Source organism: Ammospiza nelsoni, chromosome 1, assembly GCF_027579445.1.
Source record: "Ammospiza nelsoni isolate bAmmNel1 chromosome 1, bAmmNel1.pri, whole genome shotgun sequence".
In the NCBI taxonomy this organism is placed as follows: domain Eukaryota; kingdom Metazoa; phylum Chordata; class Aves; order Passeriformes; family Passerellidae; genus Ammospiza; species Ammospiza nelsoni.
The window spans coordinates 39,521,780-39,545,910 of record NC_080633.1 but is presented as its reverse complement, the minus strand read 5'-3'; the positions used below and the strand labels follow the sequence as shown (position 1 = coordinate 39,545,910).

Sequence of the window (24,131 nt, the reverse complement as noted above, 5' to 3'; positions counted from 1 at the left end):
AAGAAGGAATAAAGAGGAGGAGGAGGAGGAGGAGGCAGCGGCACTGGCAAGTACAAAGCAACGCGCGCTAAGATACGAAGCAGCTAACCAGGCATAAATGCTGATGCTACAAACAGCAGGGCATTGACGGTGTCCCTCTGATAAGCAGGAAAGCTTTCTTTCCCAGCTATTCAGCAATCCTCTGCCTAAGGCATAAACATTCTCTTCAGCCATAGAATTCCATCCCTATCTATAATGAAGACAAGAACTATGTATGTGCGTGCACTGACTGGTGAGGAAGCTCAGAGCAATTTCTACCCTCAGCTTGCTTTTCCAGAAAATTTATTTGTAGCATTGAGCAATCATTTCTGATGAAAACCTTGCAATTTATTTTGCCTTCCAAAGCAGTGACATCAGCACTCCCTAGGCAGGAAGAATCCAGAGATTCAGAAGAGTTATCACCTAGCCACACACAGAGTCAGGTTTTGGTCACCCAGTGGGCTTTTCACACCTAATTCAACCACTAGGACCCTGGCCACATTTCATGGCATTGCTCAAACTCATGTCCAATCACCTACTCAACCACCACAGTAATAGGGCGTCTCCTGTCATCTCACAAATTTTATGAGAAACAAAATACATAGCAAAAATAATACAAATATTATTCAGATAGCTCCAAAAGATATGCAAAAGGATAGATATTCTTTTCAGTCTATCTTCTAAACATTAATTGCTACCATTGACTCACTCAGATAACTGTTCAATTTTTCTTTGTGGTCCCTTGCAGGTGTTCTACTTCTGGTTTTGTGAGATGAGGGAGGAAAGGATTAGTTAAGCCCCAGAGAGTCAGAACTGGCATTACAAAGCCATAATATGAATGGGCTGGCCCAGTTTCAGCTTTTCAAACAGATCTGCATTCCTAGAGACATCCTAAGGTCGTGAGCATTATACGAGTCCTTTTTGTTGTATACACCCAGAACGTTTTCATATGGCAGGAATTTAATACTTGCATTCACAGGCATTTTCATTCACTGGTGCTGCATGCATGCCTCCTATATTTTCTCACTTTTCATTGCTGCACATCCCCTTCGTGGATATGAAACACTCTTCCACAGATATGTAAAAACAAGTTATTTCATCTCTAACATACTGCTGATCTGCTTATCACCCACACTTCTGACAGGGAAATCATGGAGGCACAGAAATCAGCATAAAGACTAGCACATTAAGGGATGAAAGAGAAGCATTTAGAAAAACTTAACACAGGAAAAGGGGACAGAAAAAGACAAGGTTAGATCTAGACATGATGTGAACAGAATGAATACGCCCACAGGGCATAGAGGATGCAAACAGTAGGTGGTCTTTAAAGCTCTCGTCTCCATTCCCAATAAACTAGAGGTGGCAGCTGGAGAATGCAGAAAGCCTACGGATAACCTCACCACCATTACCTTCACTGTTAGCATGTCCCATCACCATACTCTGGAATTCAGCTTGCACATCTACTGGCCATTTACTACTGAACAACCTGTCCCACCTTCCTCCTCCCTGAGCTCACAGCTGTGAGATCCCAACCCCTCATGCCAGCCTCGGTGTTCATCTGACCTGGGCCATTGGTGCAGCAATTTAGGGATCTAAACTGGCAGAAAACATTTCACTTTTAATCTTCCTCACGTGTGGTAGCAGTTTGGTTTTCTGAACTGGCTGTCCAAGGCTGAGAGGGGCACCCAAGAAAAGGAGGCTGCAGCCACCATGGTGCAGGAGGCTGGAGCAGCAGCAGCAGTCCCAGCAGCCACCAGCCTGGCCACGAGCAGAGCCTCAGCACGAAACTGTGCCCTTGCTTAGCACAAGACCCCGTTTTCTGACAGTATCACATTCATTACCTTGCAGAGCACCTTCTGAATGAGGATACGCTACATTTTTGAGTGATCAGTCAAACCCAAACAATCAATTACACCTTTTGTCAAAACTGTTTACGCTTTCACACTGTGCTGGAGTCATTAAGAATGAACACTGAGCGGGACTGGTTATTTATCCTCCTCCTCTTGCCCTGAAAGGGAATTAATCTTAAACTTTCCATTTAATGATCTCAATACAGGCTCACTGTAAATGACAGCAGGCTGCACTGAGAAATATTTAAAAACAGAAGGGCCTCTGAATGACAGAGTTTAGCAACACACAACTGTTCCTCCACATGCACGCCAAGGGAAGCCAAACCTCTGTGGAAGGCGAGGTTAAAAATGTGCTGTGTGCCACTCCAGTGCTACAGAAAACATGCTGTAATTAGCAACCTCTAGAGATTTATTCAAGCTGAGAAAGATAAAAGTGAAAGGAGTGATTCAAAAGCAATTCTTAAAACTGCTGGCTGACTCACTTAACATTCTCTCAGCGTCTACACAGAAAATGCAATTCTTCTGTCAAAGAAAAGTAATTAATGAACCTGCCCTACCCATCCATTGCCCCTCCATGGCCACCAGCATGCTCCAGCCCGCACAGAGAGGTGGGAGACAGCGCTGCAGCCTCACATGGGTGTCAGTCACACACAGCACCCTCACCTCAACAATGCTGAGCACAGCATCTCAGACTTATTGCTAAATGTGGTCCAGGCTGGGACACATCCCTTGGCTTCGCCTGGCTGTGCTCCTCAGCAAACTCCTCCCTCTCACTGCCCTGTACCACCACAACTTTTCCATATCCACCAAAACCAGCAATACATGTTGTCAGAGCAGAATAAACCGGAATGTTTCAAATTCTGGTCTGGGTGATTTTCACCGATATGCAGGGAGGACATGAGGCTTCATTGCATGGCGATCTCCTCCCCGCCGCCATATTTAGCAGACAATCTGCGGTGCTTGTCTGGGTGGGGTGTTTATCTTATTCCCTTCCCCTCCAGAGGAAAGAGAGAGTCTGCTTTTACATACTTTAAGAATTTTTTAATCCAATTAGAAAATCAATTTAATTTTTATCATTATTTTCCCATCATTCTCACTGCTCCCCTCCACAGATCGCTTTCCACCCAAGCAAAGCTGACAGTTCCCCACAGCAGCAAGCCACATTGACGGCCATCATCTCATTCATATGCACACTCAGAGCACCATAAATCTGCTCAAATATCATTCCTCCCCCGGGGCAATGTTTTTTTTCCCCAGAATATCTACATTGCTAGCTGCAGAAATTTCTTCTTCTAATTAACTTACAGGTTCCAAATATCACCAGCTGGAACCACAGCGCAAAGCCTGGGCACTGAACACAGGGGAAGCCAGCTGAAGGATGCGGGTCTTTGCTATCCTTTCTTTGCTTTGGTGCTTTTCTGGGGGGGGTTTTGTCTTCCTTTCCATTTAAGAGCCAGCAAGTTGAGAACTACTGAACCCTTTATCGACAGATGAATGGACAACGAATAAGCCATGAACTGAACGAATTGAAGGTACCCACAGAACCCTTAACTGATATTTTTGTTGGCTGTGTCACATCACGTTATATCTCTGATGTGCCGTGTTTGTGCCTGAGTCACGGTGCAGCCTGATGGAAGAACAAAGCAGGGTGCGATGCAACAGGACATACCGGTGAGGTCAGAAACCCATCTGACTGCTGATTGACTGCCCACCGCTAATTTGGATTTAGTTAATTCCTTCTAAAAGACAAGAACAAAAGTTCAGAGAAGCTTAAAGTGCACATGCAGAGTTTAATAATCTATTAACAAAATAACCTGCCATATATGACTATGCAATAAGCTGGGGGAATTTGGCAGAAACACTTCACTCTGCAAACATTATTTACAGCAAATCTTGATTCATTGCACTCTCTGTATACACAGAGAAGGGCAGTGCTTCTCTAACAAGAAGGCTTCAAGACATGAGCTGAGTAGTTCGAAGGTAAAAAACCCTAAGCAGCAGCCAAATCAGAAAATTAAGTTTATAATATTTTTAATTTTTGTTGATGAAAACTTTTTACTGTTGGGGCTGAATTCAGGCAGGCTGGGAAGGAAAACCTGACTTCAAACAACAGCAGGGAAACAAAGAAGTCATTTTAATCTTAAAACTTTAAAAACCATAAAGATCAACTCATTAAATGATCTCTTTCTTTCAACTCCTGCTTTTCAATGGATGGTTTTTGCTTTAATTGGATTTTCTTTCTTTAATGCAGCAAACAAGGCTGATCTTCAGTTTTGTTTAAAACCAAAGGCAGTTATCAGACATGGTGCTGACCCTGAGAAGAGAGTCCCCAGACTTCAACTCTTCTGCACATGCCTGATGTACAGACAAAGGTTTATTCCTCCCACTGCTTCTGCATCACCACAAAAGAGTTTTGCTGCACTGGCAGCCCCACCATCCTGCTGGAGAGAGAACTGGGACCTCTGTGATCCTAAACCAGTCTCAAGCAGGAGTCTGAAAAGAACAGGTTTGCATTCCTTACAGCAGTGAGGGAGACCCTGATGTTGAGGATGATGTGATTTGTGATGATGATCTTAACCTAGCACCACTTCAAGAAATAAACTAGTTACTGTCTTTTAAGGCCATTCATACTTTGCCCAAATAAGGCTTCAAGAAAGTTACAACAGAAGTTCTTTTGGCTTGGAATACTGTTTTTGCTGCCTAAATAAGCCCATAGAACACTGAATCAGTGAAAGAATGACACCACTGAAGTTCTCCTTGTGTTATATCAATATGTGCATAGTTTGGACCAGGACAGCAACATCGTGAATGAATGAAACAAGGTACAGCATTAAAAAAACTTCCATTTTCCTACAGTAACAGAAGGCTCAGTAGGTGCTCCTGCAAAAACAGTCATGCTGTCATGGTATCTTACTTGGGTATGAAGAGAGAAGCAGTTGGACTTATGAGAGTGTGACAGGAAAAAAAGGGGTGACTGACAAATCCCAAGAAGGCCACAATCATGCTCCTCAGACCAGTTATGTGGTAATACAAGAAAATCAGAAGTGAAGGGAAACCAAATTTTGCTCAACCTACTCTAGAACCACCCCTTGGTTTTGATGAATTTTTTCTGTGACTAGGAAGATTTTTTTTTTTAATAAACAACTTGTGTGCAGCATTTCAGCATCAAAAACATGCAATGCAGCCTCAAAAAACCACTAAAGTTCAGAATCCATTTAGTTTTCCTTGTCTTGCACCTGTTAACTTGATGCATCCAAAAATCATTCTAGAAAACATTGGCCACGCATAAAAGCACATTCCAGAACTGTCTATTTTGTAGCTAACATTCCCTTCAATCCCACTGCAGATTTTTCATTTGGAGTAGTGCAGTCCCTGTATTATATTAGTGGACCACTGGCATCTATGTTCTTCATCTGGCAGTGCCTGGGACTGCTGCAATCCCATGGAGCACGTCACAGCATCACAACTGTGATTCATAAGCATAAAGCAAAAGCACCTGATTGCCTCTCCCCCTGAAGTAAATCTTGCCCTAGAGACAACTCCCATGGGAAGGATGGCTTTGCTATAGGATCTTTCAGACCAAAGAAAATCAGTGGGTTGACACATGAAATGGAGGGGTTTAATTTTTGCAAGACTTGCTTTTTAAATGTATTTATCTTAGAACATATGACTGAAACAGGAAGACGTATCAGGGTGACACTAGAAAAATCCTTAAAATTGCAAATTTTGGCACCAAGTTTACATAAACCCTCACGCCATCCTCAGGAACTATATAACAGGCACTTGGGCAGCAGATTTACAGCTTCCCATTGAAGCTCTCCAGCCATCCATCTAAAGAATCAATTCCTGCTCCTTCCAAAGATCAGTGCAACCAAAGATGGCCCAGACACACCTCTTTGAAAACACAATCAAACTCAGAGCACACAGAAGGTACCCCCACCATTAACATAGTTATGAAATTGGGAAGCTGCATCAATCTTAAGCAACATATTTTGCCCTCTGTTCACGCTGCTCTGAAACAACACAAGGACTGTGAGATGATTTTCTTACCGAGTAGCACCATGCTCGGAGTAATACATTACTGGTGGGACTCCCCTGATGATGTATTGCACTAATGCATCATTAGGATGATGTTTCACACTGATGATATATTGCAGTGCAACATAATGAGAGCAATAGCTCACTGGGTGCATAATCCTGCCAGGAGCTGTGTGCCTGCAGCTCTCTGACTTCATTTGTAGCTCAGGGTGTCCGGAAGCTTAGATGGATTAGATCCTCAGATACACACACCTCAAAGGATGGCAAGAGTCAGAAAAATGCCAGCATACAGGTGGGTGCTGTTAATTACAGGCTTCAATGTACAGTATGCTAATATCAGGATGTACTTTGGCATCGCATTTAGCACCTGTGCAAAACATCTTCTTCAAAGGAAGAAGTGGCTGTAACAGAGCTGCTGAAGCTCCTTATTCTTATGCTTCCCTGCAGTAGCCATCATAGCTACTGGGTAGTTCTGGGTGCTTACAGCCTTGATAAAAATACCTAACTTACATTTTCCATGCCAGATGTCTGTTAGAAGGAGGAGAAAGCCTGGGGAAAGGGGGTGGTTGCTTGTTTTTAATCAATAAATTTAGTGGAAGCAGTTCTGTTCAGCTATCTTTATGACCCAGACTAAGAAAAAAAAGAGTAGTTTTGCCAACAATGAAAGATTCTGGTGACCTTTTTTCAGACCTTTTTTAACAAACAGAGCTATTTGATCTGTATAAAATTCTAAAAAGACCTTTGCAGTATGATCAGTGTCACTGACAAGAAGGCAGCATTTTAAGATTTGTGAACTCTTAACCGTGAAATCATATATAATGTTTAAAAAGAGGGCAAACTGCTAAATAAACAAGGAAAGAACAAGCCATTTTGAATAATAAAATAACTTCTTCAGTCTCTCACAGAAACATTAACATTTACAATTGAACCACAACTTCATTATTTATTTAGTTTTTGCTTCAATACCTTTGGGTTCTCAAATAAGTCTAAATGTGCATGCACACACACACTCACAAATATAACATGGAACCTGCATGCAATTTCCATCTTTTTGTATTTGTTTAGTTCTGAAAAACATAACAGTATTTTAGACAACCAACTAATGTGCTCTGCATCTTCATCTTCAGGTTCTCTAAAATGAACAGACCAGACTCCTCTCCAGGGAGCAGCAGCCTCTCTGGTCACAGATCTAAAAAATGTAACTTTCATACCTTTCTTCTGACATCTATAATTGAGAAACCACAGGGTAACTCATGAACTGGAAAAGAGTATGGACGCCTCAGCTAGCTAAATGATAAGTTAATATTGCCTCCTTTCTCTTTTTTTACCCCCTCATGTGTAGCCTTTCAGATTGCCTGTGCTATAGAGCTCTGCCTTATAGATGCTGTCTCCAGCCAGTAGAGCACAAGTTGGAAATACACAACAAAGGGCTGATCTTTCCAAGATCTGTCTGCACCAGAAAAGGAAAAAAAAAACCCAAAAAACCAAACTAAAAACTACCCAAACAAAAACCAAACAAAACAACCTCCCTTAAAACCCCCTCACTTTTAGGGCACCACTTCTGATCAGCCCTCCAGCACATCCTACAATGAATTAAATTCTAAGACAATAATGCCAGCTGAGCATCACTCTGACCTACAGTAGCCTGAATCCACCTGTCAGGGTACTGAGTGCTTTCCACACAGGGCTGTTCCCTCCCTGTTTCCCAGGGAGAGAACAAAGTCCACAATAGAGAACAGGGGATGGCACAAACCCCATCTTGTAGTTTGCAGCGTGCTGTCCCCACGCTCTGGCACGGCAATGAAAACTCAGAAAACTCACCTCTTTAACAGGCTACAAGATAACAACCAAAAAAAAAAAAGACCAGAATGACTTCATGTGTTTCCCCCACCAGTTGCCCATGCAAGGGCCAACCACGTCCTGGCCATAAATTCTCTGGCACAGGAGCATTATACCAAAGGAAAGGAATGCCTTTCCATCTGTGTATTTCCCCTCAGGCACTCACTTGATAATGAAACCAGTTAAGGTCTTTGGGTTCACAATGTTATTATAGTCAGATAATATTTTGTTTGCAGCCAAGCCTGAAGAACTCCTAAGTAGTGCAGTACAGGCACCATACACCTGTTAAGTCACGGCGCTCCTTCTCTAAGTGGACAAATCTGTTTTTGCCATCTCCTGAGATTTCCCCCTCACAGTTAATTACAAAGCGATGACTGTACTCATTTCCTGATCTTAGAGGGAATCTATAACAAATGTCTGCCACGGGTGAAGGCTGTTCCCTCTGTCCCTCAGAAACACCAGCAATCCTTCTAGCAGCCCTGGCTGCCCTCTGTCAACCTTTTCTCCCAATTGTCCCAGACCTTCTGCTGCAACACAAACACTGCAGAGAAAATAATAACCTTTCACTAGGAAAGAAACAACATGGGCTGACTGAGACTAAATTTTCTAAAATAATTGAACAATGCACGTCCTGAACACAAAAACAGTGACACAGGCACCCAGACCAAGGTCATTCTGCAAAGAACTACACTGAGAGGGACAGACCCAACCCTGTCAGTGATGCTCATGCAGAGAGCCACCCAGCAAGGCAGCAGGATTTTATTCACATCCTGCACAGGCATATACAGCTACAGAGGTGAACATGTGATTCCCAACAAGCAATTTTGGGGAGCAATTTTGTTTAAAGTGATTAACAAGCTTACAAAGAAATTTGCCTGCCCTTTGTTGGATCTGAAACTCATTTGAGCCAGTTTCACTCTGTGACATCTATTCTAGTATATAATTTTGATCCAAAGTATTGTTGTGTCTTGTAAAATACAAGATATTCTAAAACCAGGTCAGGCACAATAAATATTCTGGGAAAAAAAAGAAGGGGAAAGTAGTCCATCCTAAGAAGAAGTGAGATTTCATTGTGACAGCAACCTTTCTTCATGCTACTCCTAGCAGGCTGATGTCTGATCCTGGGCACAAATCATTGGAAATCCATCTCCCTGACCTTAGAGACACAAGTTAGGTCAATGGTTCCCAACTTTCCGGACCGATAGCCAATTGAAAAGGATCAGCATTTTTTGCAAATCGTCACACACACTTACCATCAACCTTCTGATTGGAAGTTCAAAGGTGATGTGACTCAGCAGCACAGCTCCAACACCTTCTTCATTACCCTTGTGGGATGACCAGTGCTCAGCAGGCACAAGTGAAGAGCTCCCCTTGGCTGTAGTCATCTCATAGAAACTTAGAAATTGAATTTTTCACTGGCTGCCATGTTTTCACAAGTTGTTTCACACCAAATCCCAGGAGCCAGCTCCCGTGTCATCGTCCAGGCATAAGCCCTGTCCAAACTGTGCTCCTCCTTTTCTTGGCTGCCAAGAACCAGCCTAACCTTCTAAAAAACCACTTCTGAATCCCTCTCACTGCAAACACAGCATCTCACTGAAGATACCACTCTTCTACTTTGAGGATATATACAAAACAATTCCTTCAGCAAGAAGGAAGGAGCAGAAACATTTTCTGTAATTAAATGTATGGAATTAAAAGCACAGGAGCACACAAACACCACATAAATCAATTAAATAAAATCAGACATGATCAGATGACTTGCAGAGACAAGAAAGTAAAGAAAAATATTAAAGGGAGAGCTCCTTGAGTGATCAGCAGATGGACTGTGACTTGAAGTTCAGTTGAGGAAAGGGACTTTGGGCATTAGATTTCTTCTGTGATATAGCTCTACTTTGCCAGATTCAAACAACAGATCTGACCCCAAAATTACTTTTTTCCTTCAAAAAGAAATCTGCTAGACCTAAAATGTGTTCAGTACCTCTGATGACAACGAAGAGTCACCACCTCCAGAGTGTCCCTGCAAGCTGTAGGACAGTGTCTTTAACAATTTTATTAACATGCTCTGAAACACTTTGACTTTTTTTTTCCCTCAAAAAGAAACAAAGTTTACCAAACAGGGCCACATATTCCTAATCATTTTGTTGCTTTCTTTTTGGAACTATCATTGTGGAGTCTTCTGGGCAGGCAAAGAAGTTTCATGGGCACAGAACTGATTAAAAAACAGATTACCAATCAACATCTCAGGGAAAAAAACCGCACACATCTCACTCTGGGTTTAGTGCTAATGCTCCTCCTTTGCACACTTCATTAGGCTTTTAAATTCTGGGCTGTCCATTGTATAAAACTCTCAGCACTATTAGAAAACCCTGGCATTCACGCAGAGTGCTTCAGAACAATGACAAAGGTTTGGCAGAAACCCCATTTGAACTGCCCGCGTCAGTGACTCTCCACATCCTTGCACTAGTGTTGGATTGCCTCAATTAGGCTTTGCTTTGGCTATGGAAGGTTCCAGCTTCAACTTGGACAAGGTAAAAAATTCTTTGGTTATTAAAAAAAACTGAAACGGGGAATATATCTGAAACAATACTTTGGTACTTACAGAATAAAACTGGGCATTTTCTGTGACTTGTGCTATACAGTTTAATTCACTTTCTCAAACTATTTATAATGATCCTCATTTTTACTACAAGTAAATATCATTATCTTTTTAAAAATCAAAGATATTGCAACATGTTTTCATCAAGTTTGTGTGAGTAATTACATATTAAAATGGCAAACATCCCTTCCAATAACACCCTGGCAGAGTTCGCTTCTTCTGCAAGTAATAAAAGTGAGAGAGCAAACTGTGCTTCAAGATATTTGGCTGCTGCGCCATGAGGCAGCTGATGCATTCCAAATGTCTGTCAGGTCACTTTGCAACACCAACCACTACTAATCAATAGTGAAATCTTCCTCTCTGTGGCTTAAATATATATCTGCTTTCGTTAAACAGAAGAAAATTGCAAATTAGTTGGACTCTGCTGGACCATGCAGCTTGGAGAAACACGCTGTCATCCTGACTGGGTAGGAGTTAAGATGATGCAGTTAAATTACAATACTTAATTGACTGTCGACCATGCACACAGGTTTTGTAAAATGCACTGCAGTATCTTATTGCTGGTTTTCACAAGAGGCAGGTCAGTCTCCACAGGGTGTCTTGTTTCTAAGCATCTGAGCATTTTTCTTAAAGCCCCAAACTCAGCTTCCCCTTTCTAGGATTCGAGCCTTTCTTCACCTCCTTCACTTGGCCCAGAAGTCATGTCCTTTTCTCTTACTCTTCATATATCTTCCTCTCCTTGATTCCAAGCTACTTGGAACAGAGATCATATCAGTCTTTGTTTGAAGACTCTATAGCAGTCTGCATGTTGCAGTGGTACCATAAATAAAAAGTAATAAAAATATTAGGAAAGTCTTTTGAAAAGTCCGTGTTATTTTTACTATTACTCATGCTGTCGCTATTTAAGAAACAATGCCAGGAAGATCTAGAGACTTGAAGGGGACTTATAACAATTTTTGTAAGAATCCACTATTGAAACTATGATGTTACTGACAGCAAAGTGTTTTGCAAGGTGTACAGGTTCTCCTGCTGCTTTTTTGAGTGCTTCTAACAGATGTTCAATTTCAAGTGGTCTGCAGATACCAATAGGCTGATGGTTCTGCAGGAATCGGAGCAGCAGATGTGCCCTGCATTATGTTTTGCTATTCCCTTTATGAATCGACATGTCACCCTGCGGGTTTATAGCCAGTTAATTTTGTAATGACATCACTATTTCTGTACTTTTAATGATCCTCAGAGGGTTTAATTTCTCAAATAACAGAATTCTTGATCCTGGAATTGCTATGCAAAAGTAGTACATCATAAACAGATTTCTTTACATGATACAGTACCACTTCCCACCAAATGCCTTTGCTGATAGCTTCTAGGTAGTGCTGGGATGCACGTGGGTTCTCCCAAAGAATGCAGATTTACAGCGTGGCCTCGTTTCAGGGCTCTAGATGAACGTCTGAGCATCTCTCTCCAGAATCATTATCCTCAAACAAGTATCGCTCAGTGGCTGGAAGGAATGAGGATAGGAAGGGAATAAGGATAGAAGGAGTGGAGAATTCCATTGGCTCTGCTGTAGAAGGATAGGTATTGCCCTTGTCAGATGCTGCGTTCCACAGTGGCCATGGTACCCAGCTGAAATCAGAGTGAACAGGAAATTGTGCTGCATTTTCCACTGACAGGGACCTGATTGTGAGGACAGCACTCTGGCTGTTGGCTTGGATGTTTCACTCTTAAAAGGCAGCCAAGTTTTTTCTCCCTCAAACACAGTTGCAGAGTTTGTTAGAACCCAGAGCTTTTTGGGCAGAATCTCTGGTAACAGCTGCAGGCTGCACAGAGCAGCCTTAGGACACCACCTTTCTTCCCAGGAGTATTCAGTACTGGTAAAGAATGTCTTTCTTCTTATTTTTAAATACAGAGAGGAAAAAGTGATGCTATTACAGCTGTATTTAAAGGACTTTTGGCATTTCCTTCATTGAAACTAACTATTAGGTGTTTTTAAAAAATGACTGGAAAAAACATCATGGGTTGTAAAAGGTTCTAGTTAGGTATGTTGTGTTATGAAGCTTTGAAATACACCTGAAAACTTTTAACTTTGAGAAATGAGAACTGCATAAGCCTACATTTTGCCTCCCTCCCATTATCTCAGAATTTATATTCCCCACATTACTGTAAATATCAAAATACATCTTTAGTAAAAGCCAGCTTTTGAAAAGCATCTTAGGTCTTAAATTTAAGGAGTGACTGCAATCTGCTCTTACTGCTCTAGCTGAGAGATGAAGGCCTTAGTTTCTAAGAATCAACTACTTAATTTTTACATACATACAGGAAAAAAATATCTCCAGTTGTGACCACAGGCAGAGTCTTCACAGCACACGCAGGAGCTGTGTGGTCATGCTGGGGTCTGAGTCCACCCATAGAAAGGATGAGGAAATCCATCCTAAAAGGATGAGGTAAATATTTTTCTGAGTTCTCCACATTATTTCTGGGGTTTTTTTTCTGCCCATCTTAATTGCAGTTCACATTTCTTAAAAGCAGTTGACTTATCAGCCTTAGGACAAGTCTCAGATTGAAACATATGAAGTTCAGGAAAGCTAGAGCTGAGGTTAAATCAAATTCAACTGGCCTTCAGCACTAAAAAATAGCAAAGACAAAGCTGACAAAGGTCTACCTGGAGGTCCACACTATTTAATGCATGATTACCTGACTTCCATCTTAACTGAAGCTGTAAGCAGGTGTGTTATCTAACAGCATGCTGAGCCCATGGATATCTCAGAGCACTCTGAAAGCAGAAGCACATTCCTTAGAGACATGGCACATCACAAGCCTCCAGACCCACCTCTCCTCTTCTGCTCTAGTCTCCCAAGAAATGCTGAACCAAACTCTTCCATCAGCTGAATTCAGCATTTCTGCCCCAGATGGTCCCAGCAGCCAGTCATGACTTTCAGCCCCTCTCCCAGACACCTTGAACTATGGGATGAAAATCATACTCAAAAACCTTCTGCTCCTCTGGCATAACTGAAGTACTTATACCTATAAAGTTTGTTTTTGTAGGCACCTAAACATCCTTGTGGGTTTTCCTGAGAAGAAAGGACCACCATAAAATTGTGGAGCTAAGCCAAGGGCACATTGCCTTTGTCCATCCTTCCCCAATATGGAGGCATGGCCGCACAGGGACTTCCAGTGCCTCTCCAGCACTTCCCCTCCTTCAAAACCTGAACTCCTGGCCAAAACACACACCTTGCTACCAACACACTTCCCCTGACCCAGACCATGAAGAATCAAACACACAGGGAAGATGCTGAGCATGTTGCTCACTGCACAACATCAGGGTACTCAGATACAGCTGTTGGGAGCTCAGCAGGCCAGCCCTGGTGAGACCCACTATATTTAGGCTATGACTGCTTTCTAAAAATGCATTATCTAGACAAAACAGTTGAGTATCTCAGGGATGCAGGTTCTGGTTTTCTGAATATTTCTTATATTTACTCTGACATTTCCTCTGAGTGTGTGTGTGGTGTTTTGAAAGGAAAAGAGTTTTCTGTTGCTTAAGGCCAGTCCTTCCTGTTTGTTAGTTTATACCAAACCTAAGTTTTGACATGAATAAAATTGTTGCTTCAAGTCTGATTTCAAACATGTGGTAAAGGCAAATCTAACAATTTTATGAGATATAGTTACTTTTGTAGAGGGTGAGTTTGCCCTAGGGAATTTCCCCTGACTAGATTTATCACAAGTTTTTTGAACCAGATAATTTTGTTTGATAGCACATCTGGCAGCATCATAAAATCTTGACGTCCCAAGCTATTACACAGGAATTACTTTTGTAAATCATTTATGAATATTACTGATGTAGGCCTATTCTGGGCAGTAAGAAAGGAAACAGAGCACTGAAGGACAAAGGAAGGGAAAAAGGATTCCCTGCCCTTTCAGGGCTCATCAGATAGGGTGGGTATTTATCATTTTAAATGGGAAACATGTTGTCATTGATACAGCTGAAAAGTCCACATAACACAATTTGTACCCCATATTCCCTAAATAGGCAAAAGGGGAAGATATTCTACCCGAGGAAAACCATAAATTGATTCTTCCTGAAGACAAATCTGTCCCTGTCTAAAACTTAAATAAGACTTACCAATTAAACACCACATATTGCTAAAACCATAGTAAACACAAACTCACAATTCAGGTAGACTAAAGGAGGAAATTCTTACAAAGGCCAGCACTGAGGCAAAAGAAAAGGTCCATTTTACCTCACAAAAAACCTCTTGATATTTACAAAATCCCCTCCAATCCACACAGTGACCTGCCTTTTGAACACGGCAACATGACTGAATGGAAACCCTCCACATAGCTAAAATGACATGATTAGCTGCTGAGCATATGCCTTCAGAAAGAAAGTTGGTAAAGCAAAAGCTTATATTGCCTTTTAGTACCATGAACTATCACACTGTTAGCAATTTCAGAAGATTTCACCTATTGATTTGGGTTGGAAACACATCAGACATTGAAGCAACTCTGGGTGCTGCCACTTTGCCAAACCCAAAGCCTGGCATTACATTCCTTTTGAACATGGATGGAGGAACTGACACCAAACATACCATCACTAGGTGGAAGGGCAACAGAGGAGCCACCCCGAATGAACCAACAATGGGGAGCTACAACAAGCCCTTCACTCTTCATTCCTGATGTCCCCATCAGGAATGCTACTGGGAGCTACTGGGTGTTGTTTTCATTGAGCCAGAGCAGAGGAGAAGGTCATCTGCAATACTTCACAGAAACATATTTCCAGCCTTAGGGAAGAAGGCTTTTTGTTGGGGATTTTTTGGGGAATTTCCCTGCTTTGGGGCCCATAAGGAGGGAAGGAGCAGTTCTCAGACAGCTCCTATTTGACTTCCAAACACCAGGCTCCCTCAGACCACAGCATGTCAATGAGGGATGCACAGAGCCATTACAGAGCACATGCCAGTATTGCACCACACGCTTTCCCTGACAGAGCAGAAAATTTCTAAATTTGGCTTCCTCCCAGGAAACAAATTCCTGTCCATACACGCCCAGACTGATTTCTCACAGATGAGGATGCTGCCCACTGAAATCTGAAGTGGGCTGCATCCACAGGGTGCTGAGGACCCACCCTGGCAGGGCGGTGGTGTGGCAGGAGTCACCAGCTGCACCAAGTAGAGCGGAGCTTCTGGTTTATTTGAAAGTGCCAATACTGAAAAAGAAGCTCTAACACGAAAAGGCAAGTTTAAATTTTTGATAGTTTCTGATCAACTAGAATCTGAAAATGACAATGTAACGTAGTTTCAATAATCAAAGCACGGATGGTTTCAATCTGCACAAAGATCTCCACCAGGAAAAAAAAATCCACAGCATGACATAGAGGAAGAACTGAAAAGAAATGGTGTTTTCAGGGTCATGAGTGGTATCTGCAGGGTATCATCTGGACTCCTTAGACTCGACAGCATGAGGCAACATTGGCTGTGGCTAAGAAATCTGAGATTCATGTTCTTTTTCCCCCCCTCTTTCTGAATGCAAACACATTTTCTGTCTTTCCAATAATGATGGACAACACATGCACTGAGTAGGTATATTGAAAGTCATCTGTTAATTGCAGATACATGTAAATGACCACACAGGAAGCTTTCCCAGGGAGACAGGACTGGAAAAAAGGGAGGCAGTTACACTATGATTAGATGCTGTGAAAAAAAACCTCGAACAACAGAATCAAACAAGGTTGATTCATGATTTTTTTTCCCCTGATTCAATATAACCATTGTAATACTATTTTAGATAATTCCAGAATGTCAAAGAGTGATGAGGAGGGGTTTTTTCAGTCCGCCACAGATAGCACTTGCCTCAGTAACTATGCCAATGGAAGAAAATCCATCATGTACTAACCATACTCCAACCTCCAACAGGAATATTCCCCATTTTGCGAAGTAAAGTGAGATGTGGGAGTCCTTGACCTTCTGAGTAATTAAGGGAAACAGAGACATTCTTGTTTTTATTAGCAACACACTAAACTATTTGAAAATAATTTGAATAGCTGGAGAATTAGTGTATTTGCCTGCTCATGAGTAGTGCAGATAGTTTAGAGTTCTCTTGGGGGCAACACATCGTAATGAATATCTGCTATTCATATTTAATGCAATCTGCCAAAGAGTGCTTTTGGGAGGACTTTCTGTGTCAATATAATGATTAACAACAGGACTGGAAAAGTAAATTAATTCCTGCAACGGGTGGGGCTGGCAAAAATATCTTGCAGTACTATACCAGTAACACTGGATTTGACTGTACTTTTTTAATGTTACCAGTGGAAAATCTGTTTCCCAGGGAGGGGAAAAAAAAAAGAAAGCAATCTTTAAGATGAAGTTCAAGCAGTAAATAATTGCATTAATAGAAGGAAAAACAATTCCAGCAGAAAACGATGCCCAAAACGACACTGTCCTGAGCATGTCTGAAAAGCCTGATATGTAATACTGACTAATAAATAAAATAATTAGTATTTACATAGCACAACCAGAAATAATGTTGTAGGTGCTTCCTTGTCTACCTCTTTGAGTTCCTCAGATGATCTTACTTTCCATACATTTTCTCATATTTCCCAGACTTACATAAAACAGAATATAAAGTCTTTTATTCTTTACTACACACTTTTAAAATACCCCAGACAGAAAAGAATGGAAAAGCTTGGCTAAAATACAATGAGTGACCTTAATATGGAATTTTCTCCATGGCATCCCAACAGTCCTCTAAATAACACATTTAGATTACTTTTTTCCAAGTTATGTGGATGAAGCAACCTTACTGAGTTTATATAAATTCCAGGACATTCTTGTATCAAACTGACTGCTCTTCTCTGCCCCTTATCAAGCTACTCCTATTCCTCCCTTGCAATAAATGGAAGGGGCGATATCAAGGATTTGAAGGCTCATGTTGGCAGCCTGAGGACCAAAATATGGGGCAGGGGTCAGAGGTAGAATATGGGGGTGCTCCCACCAAATGCCATGGGCTACACAGTTCACCTTGTTCAAGCAAATGTTCAATCCAAGCAGAAAGGGAACAACTGCCAAACAAAGTGTTTTATTATTTAGTGGCTCCCACTGTGGTTATTGTCCAGACCCTTTTTTAATTTGGTCTAGGAGACACTCAGGGATTCCTTTCATCACAGCATTAGCTCAGGTTAAGCATTTTCCTCCAGCTTACACCAACTGGCTTTGTTGTGTAGTGGTATTTAGCCATGTTAAACTAATTCTGTAAAACTCATTCTGGTGAAGTTATGTTACAGGAACCAGTCTTGCAAAGATACTCTACAAACAACCAGCAGGCCTTCATCTTCCCCACACTGATATTTGCTTGTGAGACTGCAACATCGCTGTGTGCCTTGCAGTTCCATCAGCCATGACATAAAGGCAGCACTTTCCTCACCAGTTTTCAGCTCCATGGATATACTACAATGATCTGTGGTTTTTACATACCATCCTTCTCAAATTTCAGGTGGTCATTCTCTTATTTAGGGTGTTTTCTTGGAGTTTTGGAGGTTTTGTAGCACTGATTTTTATAACTAATCTTTTTCCAGAAATTAAAATGTGTCGCTACAGCCACACAACAAATGTTCTATAAAGAAGGTAAACCCTTCTAAAGCTGGTATCCACACGTTGTGACATTTGCCTTACTGACCCCTGGCAGCAGCATTAGGTCTCACGATGGCCAGATGGGCCCTGACCCTTCTTCCAGGGCTGATGGAGAGCAATGCCACTCAGAAACAGGAATTGCCTGTGTGACTGCTACTCACCTGAACCTCAGGTGGTTTTACTTTAATAAAATGTCAAGTAACAATATTTGCCCATATTTATTAGTTTATTAATAAATAAATTATTTCACAAGTCTTCTATGATTTCATTATTGCAAACACATCAGGCTCTGCAGGACTTTTGGCCGTTTCTTGTAGCTGCTCTGAACCTGGCAAAGAACCAAAACCTCTTTGTCTATGAGAGACTGGCACATGACCCAAAAAGCTCAGGAATGTCTCCAGTTCTGCCTTCTCTCACCATTTCTAAATGAGCTAAGCAGCAACCTCCTGAAACCATCTCTGCTGTGTAGAAGAAACTCCTCATTCATTGATGCAGCCAGGGAGGCCTGTGTGGCCCCTGATGTCCCGAGTGAGGATGTGTGCTGCATGCTGCACGGAGTAACACGGGGCAGGTAAATCATTGGGACTCACAGAGTAACGACCTGCCTGGCCCTGCTCTCGTTCAGTGTAATGCAGCGCTCACGTGCCCATAAAAGTGAGTTTGCTCATCCTCTGACCCCTCCAGCACTGCGACCAGACCTCCAATTATTAAGTATTTTGCACTATGTATCTCAGGATAAAAGCAGAAGTCGAGTCACAGGTCACAGAGGCAACAGCATTATTAACATCAATGAAACTAAATCACTCCATTCCTGAGCGTTTATGGCAAGGCCCTCGTGCTCACACAATTCATGTGTCTAAGATGTACTGTTGTCTGTTCCGTGGGACTGGAGATACCTGCCCCAACCGTAGGTTAAGATAACTTAATGAAACTTGATATAAAGTTATTCTGCCATCATTAAAAGTGTATAACCAAGACAGAACAAAATAAAACAAGGCACTAACACAGAAGCTCAAATGGCACTAACTTTGAACAAAAGCTGTTGAACAGCATTGTTTTATAAAGATTAAAGAGATCTTTATAACATTCCTGTTATGTAAAGTAATTTCTATTGGATTTTACATGAATGAAAAGAATCTGGAAGATAAATAGTACAATAGCTTCAAGCATACAAAGAGCACTGGTTTGCCAGCCTTTAATTTCTTCCGGTCTTTTCAAGAGAGTTCCATATTATTCCACACAGTATAAATTCTAACTTTAATGGAGACCATCAATCATACTGACTTTGGCCTATGGGTGGCTTCATTGGGAAAACAAACAAATAAACAAACAAAATCTACAATGGAGAGCAGAACCCTGAAATACAACCCAAAGCTCAACCTGCATGCTTCCAAGAACTTGTCTCTATAATTCCAGTGATATAAACCTCAAGTTCCAGAATCAGAAGTCCACAGAGTGCTGACAGTACAGGTATGAAAACAGAGTAGTTCAAACCAGAAGAGTCATCCTGCAGTGGACTATGTCTCAAAAGCAAATCTTATTCAAGGCATCCTCCTTCCTATCTTGCCAATTTCAGCTGGTATTTGCAAACATTTTTGCCTTGAGCTATGCACCACAGCTGCCAGGCTTTTCTGCTCGGCCACAGAGAGCCAGGGCTGTAAAGCACCTCCACAAAAATACTGAAAATGATGGGACCAGGGCATAAAGACACAAACCCCAAGATTTAGAGGTAGCCACTTATTTTGCATACTGACATAAATTCATACTAAGCAGTACTTTTCTGAAAGGCTGAGCACTGACTGGTTTAATAATCATTAATAATGCATCAGCAACACAATCTTAATTCCACAGGAATAATTCATAGAAAAGAAAAACTCTACATTGGTGATCATATAACTTTGGTATTTACCAATCTATGCCTCAGAAAATATTCCCATTTACTAATAAAACTACTTCTTCAACAGGTGAGTATTCCTGAAGTAGTGTGGGATAAATTCAGGACGGTAAACTGATAATCAACCAGGATATTTTCTGATAGGATTGGAAAATTGAAGTTACTTGTAGACCTTCTGACTGTTTTGCTTTTCATCTCCAAGAAAGACAAACACCCTGCAATAGAACAGGGCAAATAAAAACCTGATCTAATTATACTTCTTCACTTATGTGACTGGATGAAACCTGTCCACACAAATGGGAAGAAAAACAAAACAGAAACCAAAAAAAAAAAAAAAAAAAAAAAAAAAAAAAAAGAAAAAACCCACCAAACCCACTAATTTACTTCAAGACTGCCCAGCATTCCAGTATGTGTGTATGAGATGTGAAGCCAGAATTAGTATCAAGCAGCACAAAACCTGCAACTTTTACTCTTCAGAAGTACTGTCTTCACTGTGATTTTCCATTTAAATTTGGAGCTGAAACTTGGTGAGATTTCTGTCGAAAGAGGCATCAGGGAAACTGCTATAACAAATCTCCTTTTCCTTTAGCAGAAAGTGCATTGTTCCACACATGTGCTGTTTAGTCAAGACTTCTCATATCCAACAGTCACAGTAATGCATTTAGACAAGCATCTTCAACAACAAACTGATCTTCAAAGCTGTATATATCTGGGTTTCCTGGATGATAAATACATCAGTCACCCACTGCAAAGACCTCCAGAGATGTATCTTTTCTAAGTGATCCTACTTAGAAAGTTTATACCTGGAACAGCTATGTTTGGAGCCGCTTAAACACATATAAAACTAAGACAAAGCAGAAAGCATGCTTATCATAAGGCAAAGAAAAAACATTCCTCAGCTAATACACACAGCAGTGCTGCATGTAGAACTGTCCTAGTTTTGGCTGGGAGAGTAATTTTCTTCCTAGAAGCAGGTAGAGTGCTGTGGTTTTGGGATTGAGTATGAGAATAATGTTGACAGCAACAACTAAAGCACCACTGTGTTAAGTAGTGTTTACTTTAAGTCAAGGGCTCCTCAGTTTTCCATGCTCTACCAGTGAGGATGTGCACAAGGAGCTGGGAGGGAGCACAGCCAGGACAGCTGACCCAAACAGGCCCAAGGGATATTCCAAGAGGTAAAATGCCATCCCCAGTACATAAAGAGGCGGGGGGGGAGTTGGCCATTGGTTTCTCATGGACTGGCAGGGCATCTGTCAGCAGTGGTGAGCATCTGTAGTGAGCATCTCTGGTCTCTCCTGGGTTTTACTTCTCTCCCTCTTTTTGTTGCCTCCCTTTTGATGACAACTATTCTTATATTATGTCCCATTTCAATATTAAATTGTTCTTATCTCAAACTATGGGTTTTACCTTTTTTCCCCCCTCAATACTCTTCCTCATCCCACTATGGGGGAAAGGAGATGTGAGACAGCAGCTGTGCAATAGTTGGTTGCTGTCTGGGGTTAAACCACAACAGAAACTCAACCACAGACTCAAGGGTTCATTCTGCAGCCCCTGGCAGCTCACAGACACCAGCTGTCCACTGGGCTGCTCTTCAGAAGCTGCACATGAAGAAAAGAGATACTTATGGAAGAAAACTAAAGCAGTATTAATAACTGTGCAACTTCAGAGGATTCTATACTGAGGAATCATCACCATTCATTCATTATTACAAAAAGGTCAGTTTTTTTTAAAAGCAACACTGGATTCTGCAGCTAGTATACTAATGCAGGATATACCAAAATGCATAGCAGATTTTGTCACTCTTGGCTTCCATAGCTTTGGCATGCCATACAGGTGCCTGTTTATTTTTATAAAAAAAATAAGAGAAAATGGTATTTCAAAACAAATGCATGCTCTTTGCCCAAGTAACATACATCATGGATGAACAACTGCAACCATCTGTGATAAAATTTCAGAATGAACACCATCAGTATTAGAGGAGAGCTGGTCAATATTAGTACCAAGCACTTACTTGCAGGTGATGGGGTGCTGCATCCACTGGTTGGTGGGTGACTCTGAAGTCCATGGAGGGAAGGAAGTGACAGTCCACCAATGACTGGAGGAAAAAGTAAGGGGTATGGTGCTGCTGGATAGTGAGTCATATGTCCATTCACGGCCGGTACGGGACATGTGCGGCTGCTGGTTGTCATGTTCACACCTCACAGCGGACAGGTATCACGTTGCATCACTCCAGGCCAGCAAACTGGATGCCTCAAATTATGAATGATGAGGGCTGTCAAGCCTGAAGGTACAGCTTAAGCTGGATTGCGTGATGATGAAAAGGTAATTCACTATATCAGGTCCATCCTATATTTCATCACTGCTTCCTACTCTTCTCTCTTCTAGGACATCCTTGCTCTGCAGACTGTGGATAGAAAGTCTTACTCTGGTATCAGGGAGCAGTTCAGTTGCTTCTACAAATATTTCTCTGGGAGAAGAGCTGGTCTCTACAGATGCATACTGACACAGTCTGGGGAAAGAAAACAATATATTGATTAAAATATACATATTTTTAAAATGTGCACATAGAAGACTATTTTTCTCATTGTTATTTTTCTTATGTTACAATTTATTTATCAGTATCCCATAAGGTCAGATCATGTAAAACTCTCACCCTATTACTGAAGCTAGCAGCAGAACACCCATTGAGTTGTTCTCCCTGCACAATGTGCAACACCAAAAGCTATTTCTGGTGTGACGCAGTCGTGTTGTGAAAACTGCCAGATTTAAAACCAATGCATCAATAATTACCTGAAATACTAATGCTGGGGGAGAAAAATAATCAACTTCTGAAAAATTTCCCTGTGTATGAAAGCTTTCAGTCTTCCCTAAAAGCTACAGAAGGATTGGCACTGAGGAGGCTCTCAACTCCTTTCAGTGCCATGGCACAGGCAGGACAGTGAGAATGTGTCTGAGGGCAATTTTGGGTAGGACTGTTAAAGCAGCAATTGCTTTAATAATGACTGTTATTCACAAAGAATACTTAGTTTATTACCCTTAGGAGACACCTCACTAATGGTTTTCTATTTTTTTTTTTTTTTCTGAGGGGTGGGGGAAACTGCCCAAACAAACAAAGCAGATCATTTCATAATCTGGGTGAGTGAGTGATGTCAGTCGATACACTGCAATACACTGCTCCTGTGCTCTGCTAGGGAGCTTGCTTGCTCTCATGACACCATCTTCAAAGTCAGCCAGAGCTCCACACACCTTCCTCAGTGTTTCACCCAAACAGCTGCCACCTTTCAAGGAGTCCTCATTTTTTCAGGGTCTGTACCAAAATCTTAGGCTGAGAACAGGAATATCACTTGTTGTGATATTCCCATAAAATTTGCTCCCGCCATAGCAGTTCAAATCTACGTAGAGCAAATGGCTGGTGGTTTCTGAATCAACCTGCTGGTGCAACACCAGAAAGTGCTGCTTACTGGTGTCTTGAGAGACACAGTACTGGGAAGGCTGCAACCACTTCCATATTGCAAACACTGCTCCTGCAGCTACTCATGCAGTGCTCCAGGCAAAAGCCAGTGAGTCTGCAGCCAGCTCCTGAGCTCACCCTGCACAAGGAATTTACTCATCTCCTCCAACACATATTGTAGTAGGAGGTAGAAGCCACAGAGCCAACTCAGCCACCCAAAAGTAAGGCAGTCCACGGCTGAATAAAGCTTTGTTTCCTGAGACAATGTACTACACTCTTGCATCTGCCACAGTCAGTGATCAGTAACCACATCCACTGCTATATAGCACTTTTATCTGTAATTCTTTGAAATTATAGCCTGAAACCAAAAGCAAGAGGATTTTGGGGTGGGAAAACAAAGGAGCGCTGAAATGATGTGTCAAGGTCACAAAGCAAAACTGCCGCCAGAGGAGGAAAACTGTGACAGCGCAGTACTGACTATCACTGCTGCTGCTCAGCGCGCCAGTTGTCGGTAAGAATTCAAATGAGCAAGGAGAAAAAAGAAAAAAAACCCAACTCAGATGCATATGTTTGCCTGTCAGAGAGCAGCGGAGTGTTTCTCCTCTGTGTGGAATACCAGCAAAGGTTACCAGCTGTGCATGTTGTCAGACAGCAGCTTCTGCTGAGTGCAGCCTGCTTGGGGATAACTGAAATGTAGCTTGTAAGTATTTGATAACTGTGTAAATTATGCACAAAATGCCTTTAATGCTAATGGATGCAAACGTATGCAGAGATGAGGCTGCAAGAAGGGGATGCAGCAAGTGGAGGCACATTTGCTGCCCAA

The 24,131-nt window shown here is 41.7% G+C and overlaps 1 protein-coding gene across 2 annotated transcripts in view; it reads right to left on the bottom strand.

The window, feature by feature from the left end:
- Nucleotides 1-22,046, bottom strand: part of RARB (retinoic acid receptor beta) — a 191,461-nt gene extending 169,415 nt beyond the window's left edge. For both annotated transcript variants that reach the window (XM_059490586.1, XM_059490592.1), the window contains exon 1: nucleotides 21,869-22,046. In XM_059490586.1, the coding sequence (XP_059346569.1) occupies nucleotides 21,869-22,046 (178 nt within the window). The remainder of the gene's footprint in view (nucleotides 1-21,868) is intronic.
- Between the last annotated feature and the right edge of the window lie 2,085 nt (nucleotides 22,047-24,131).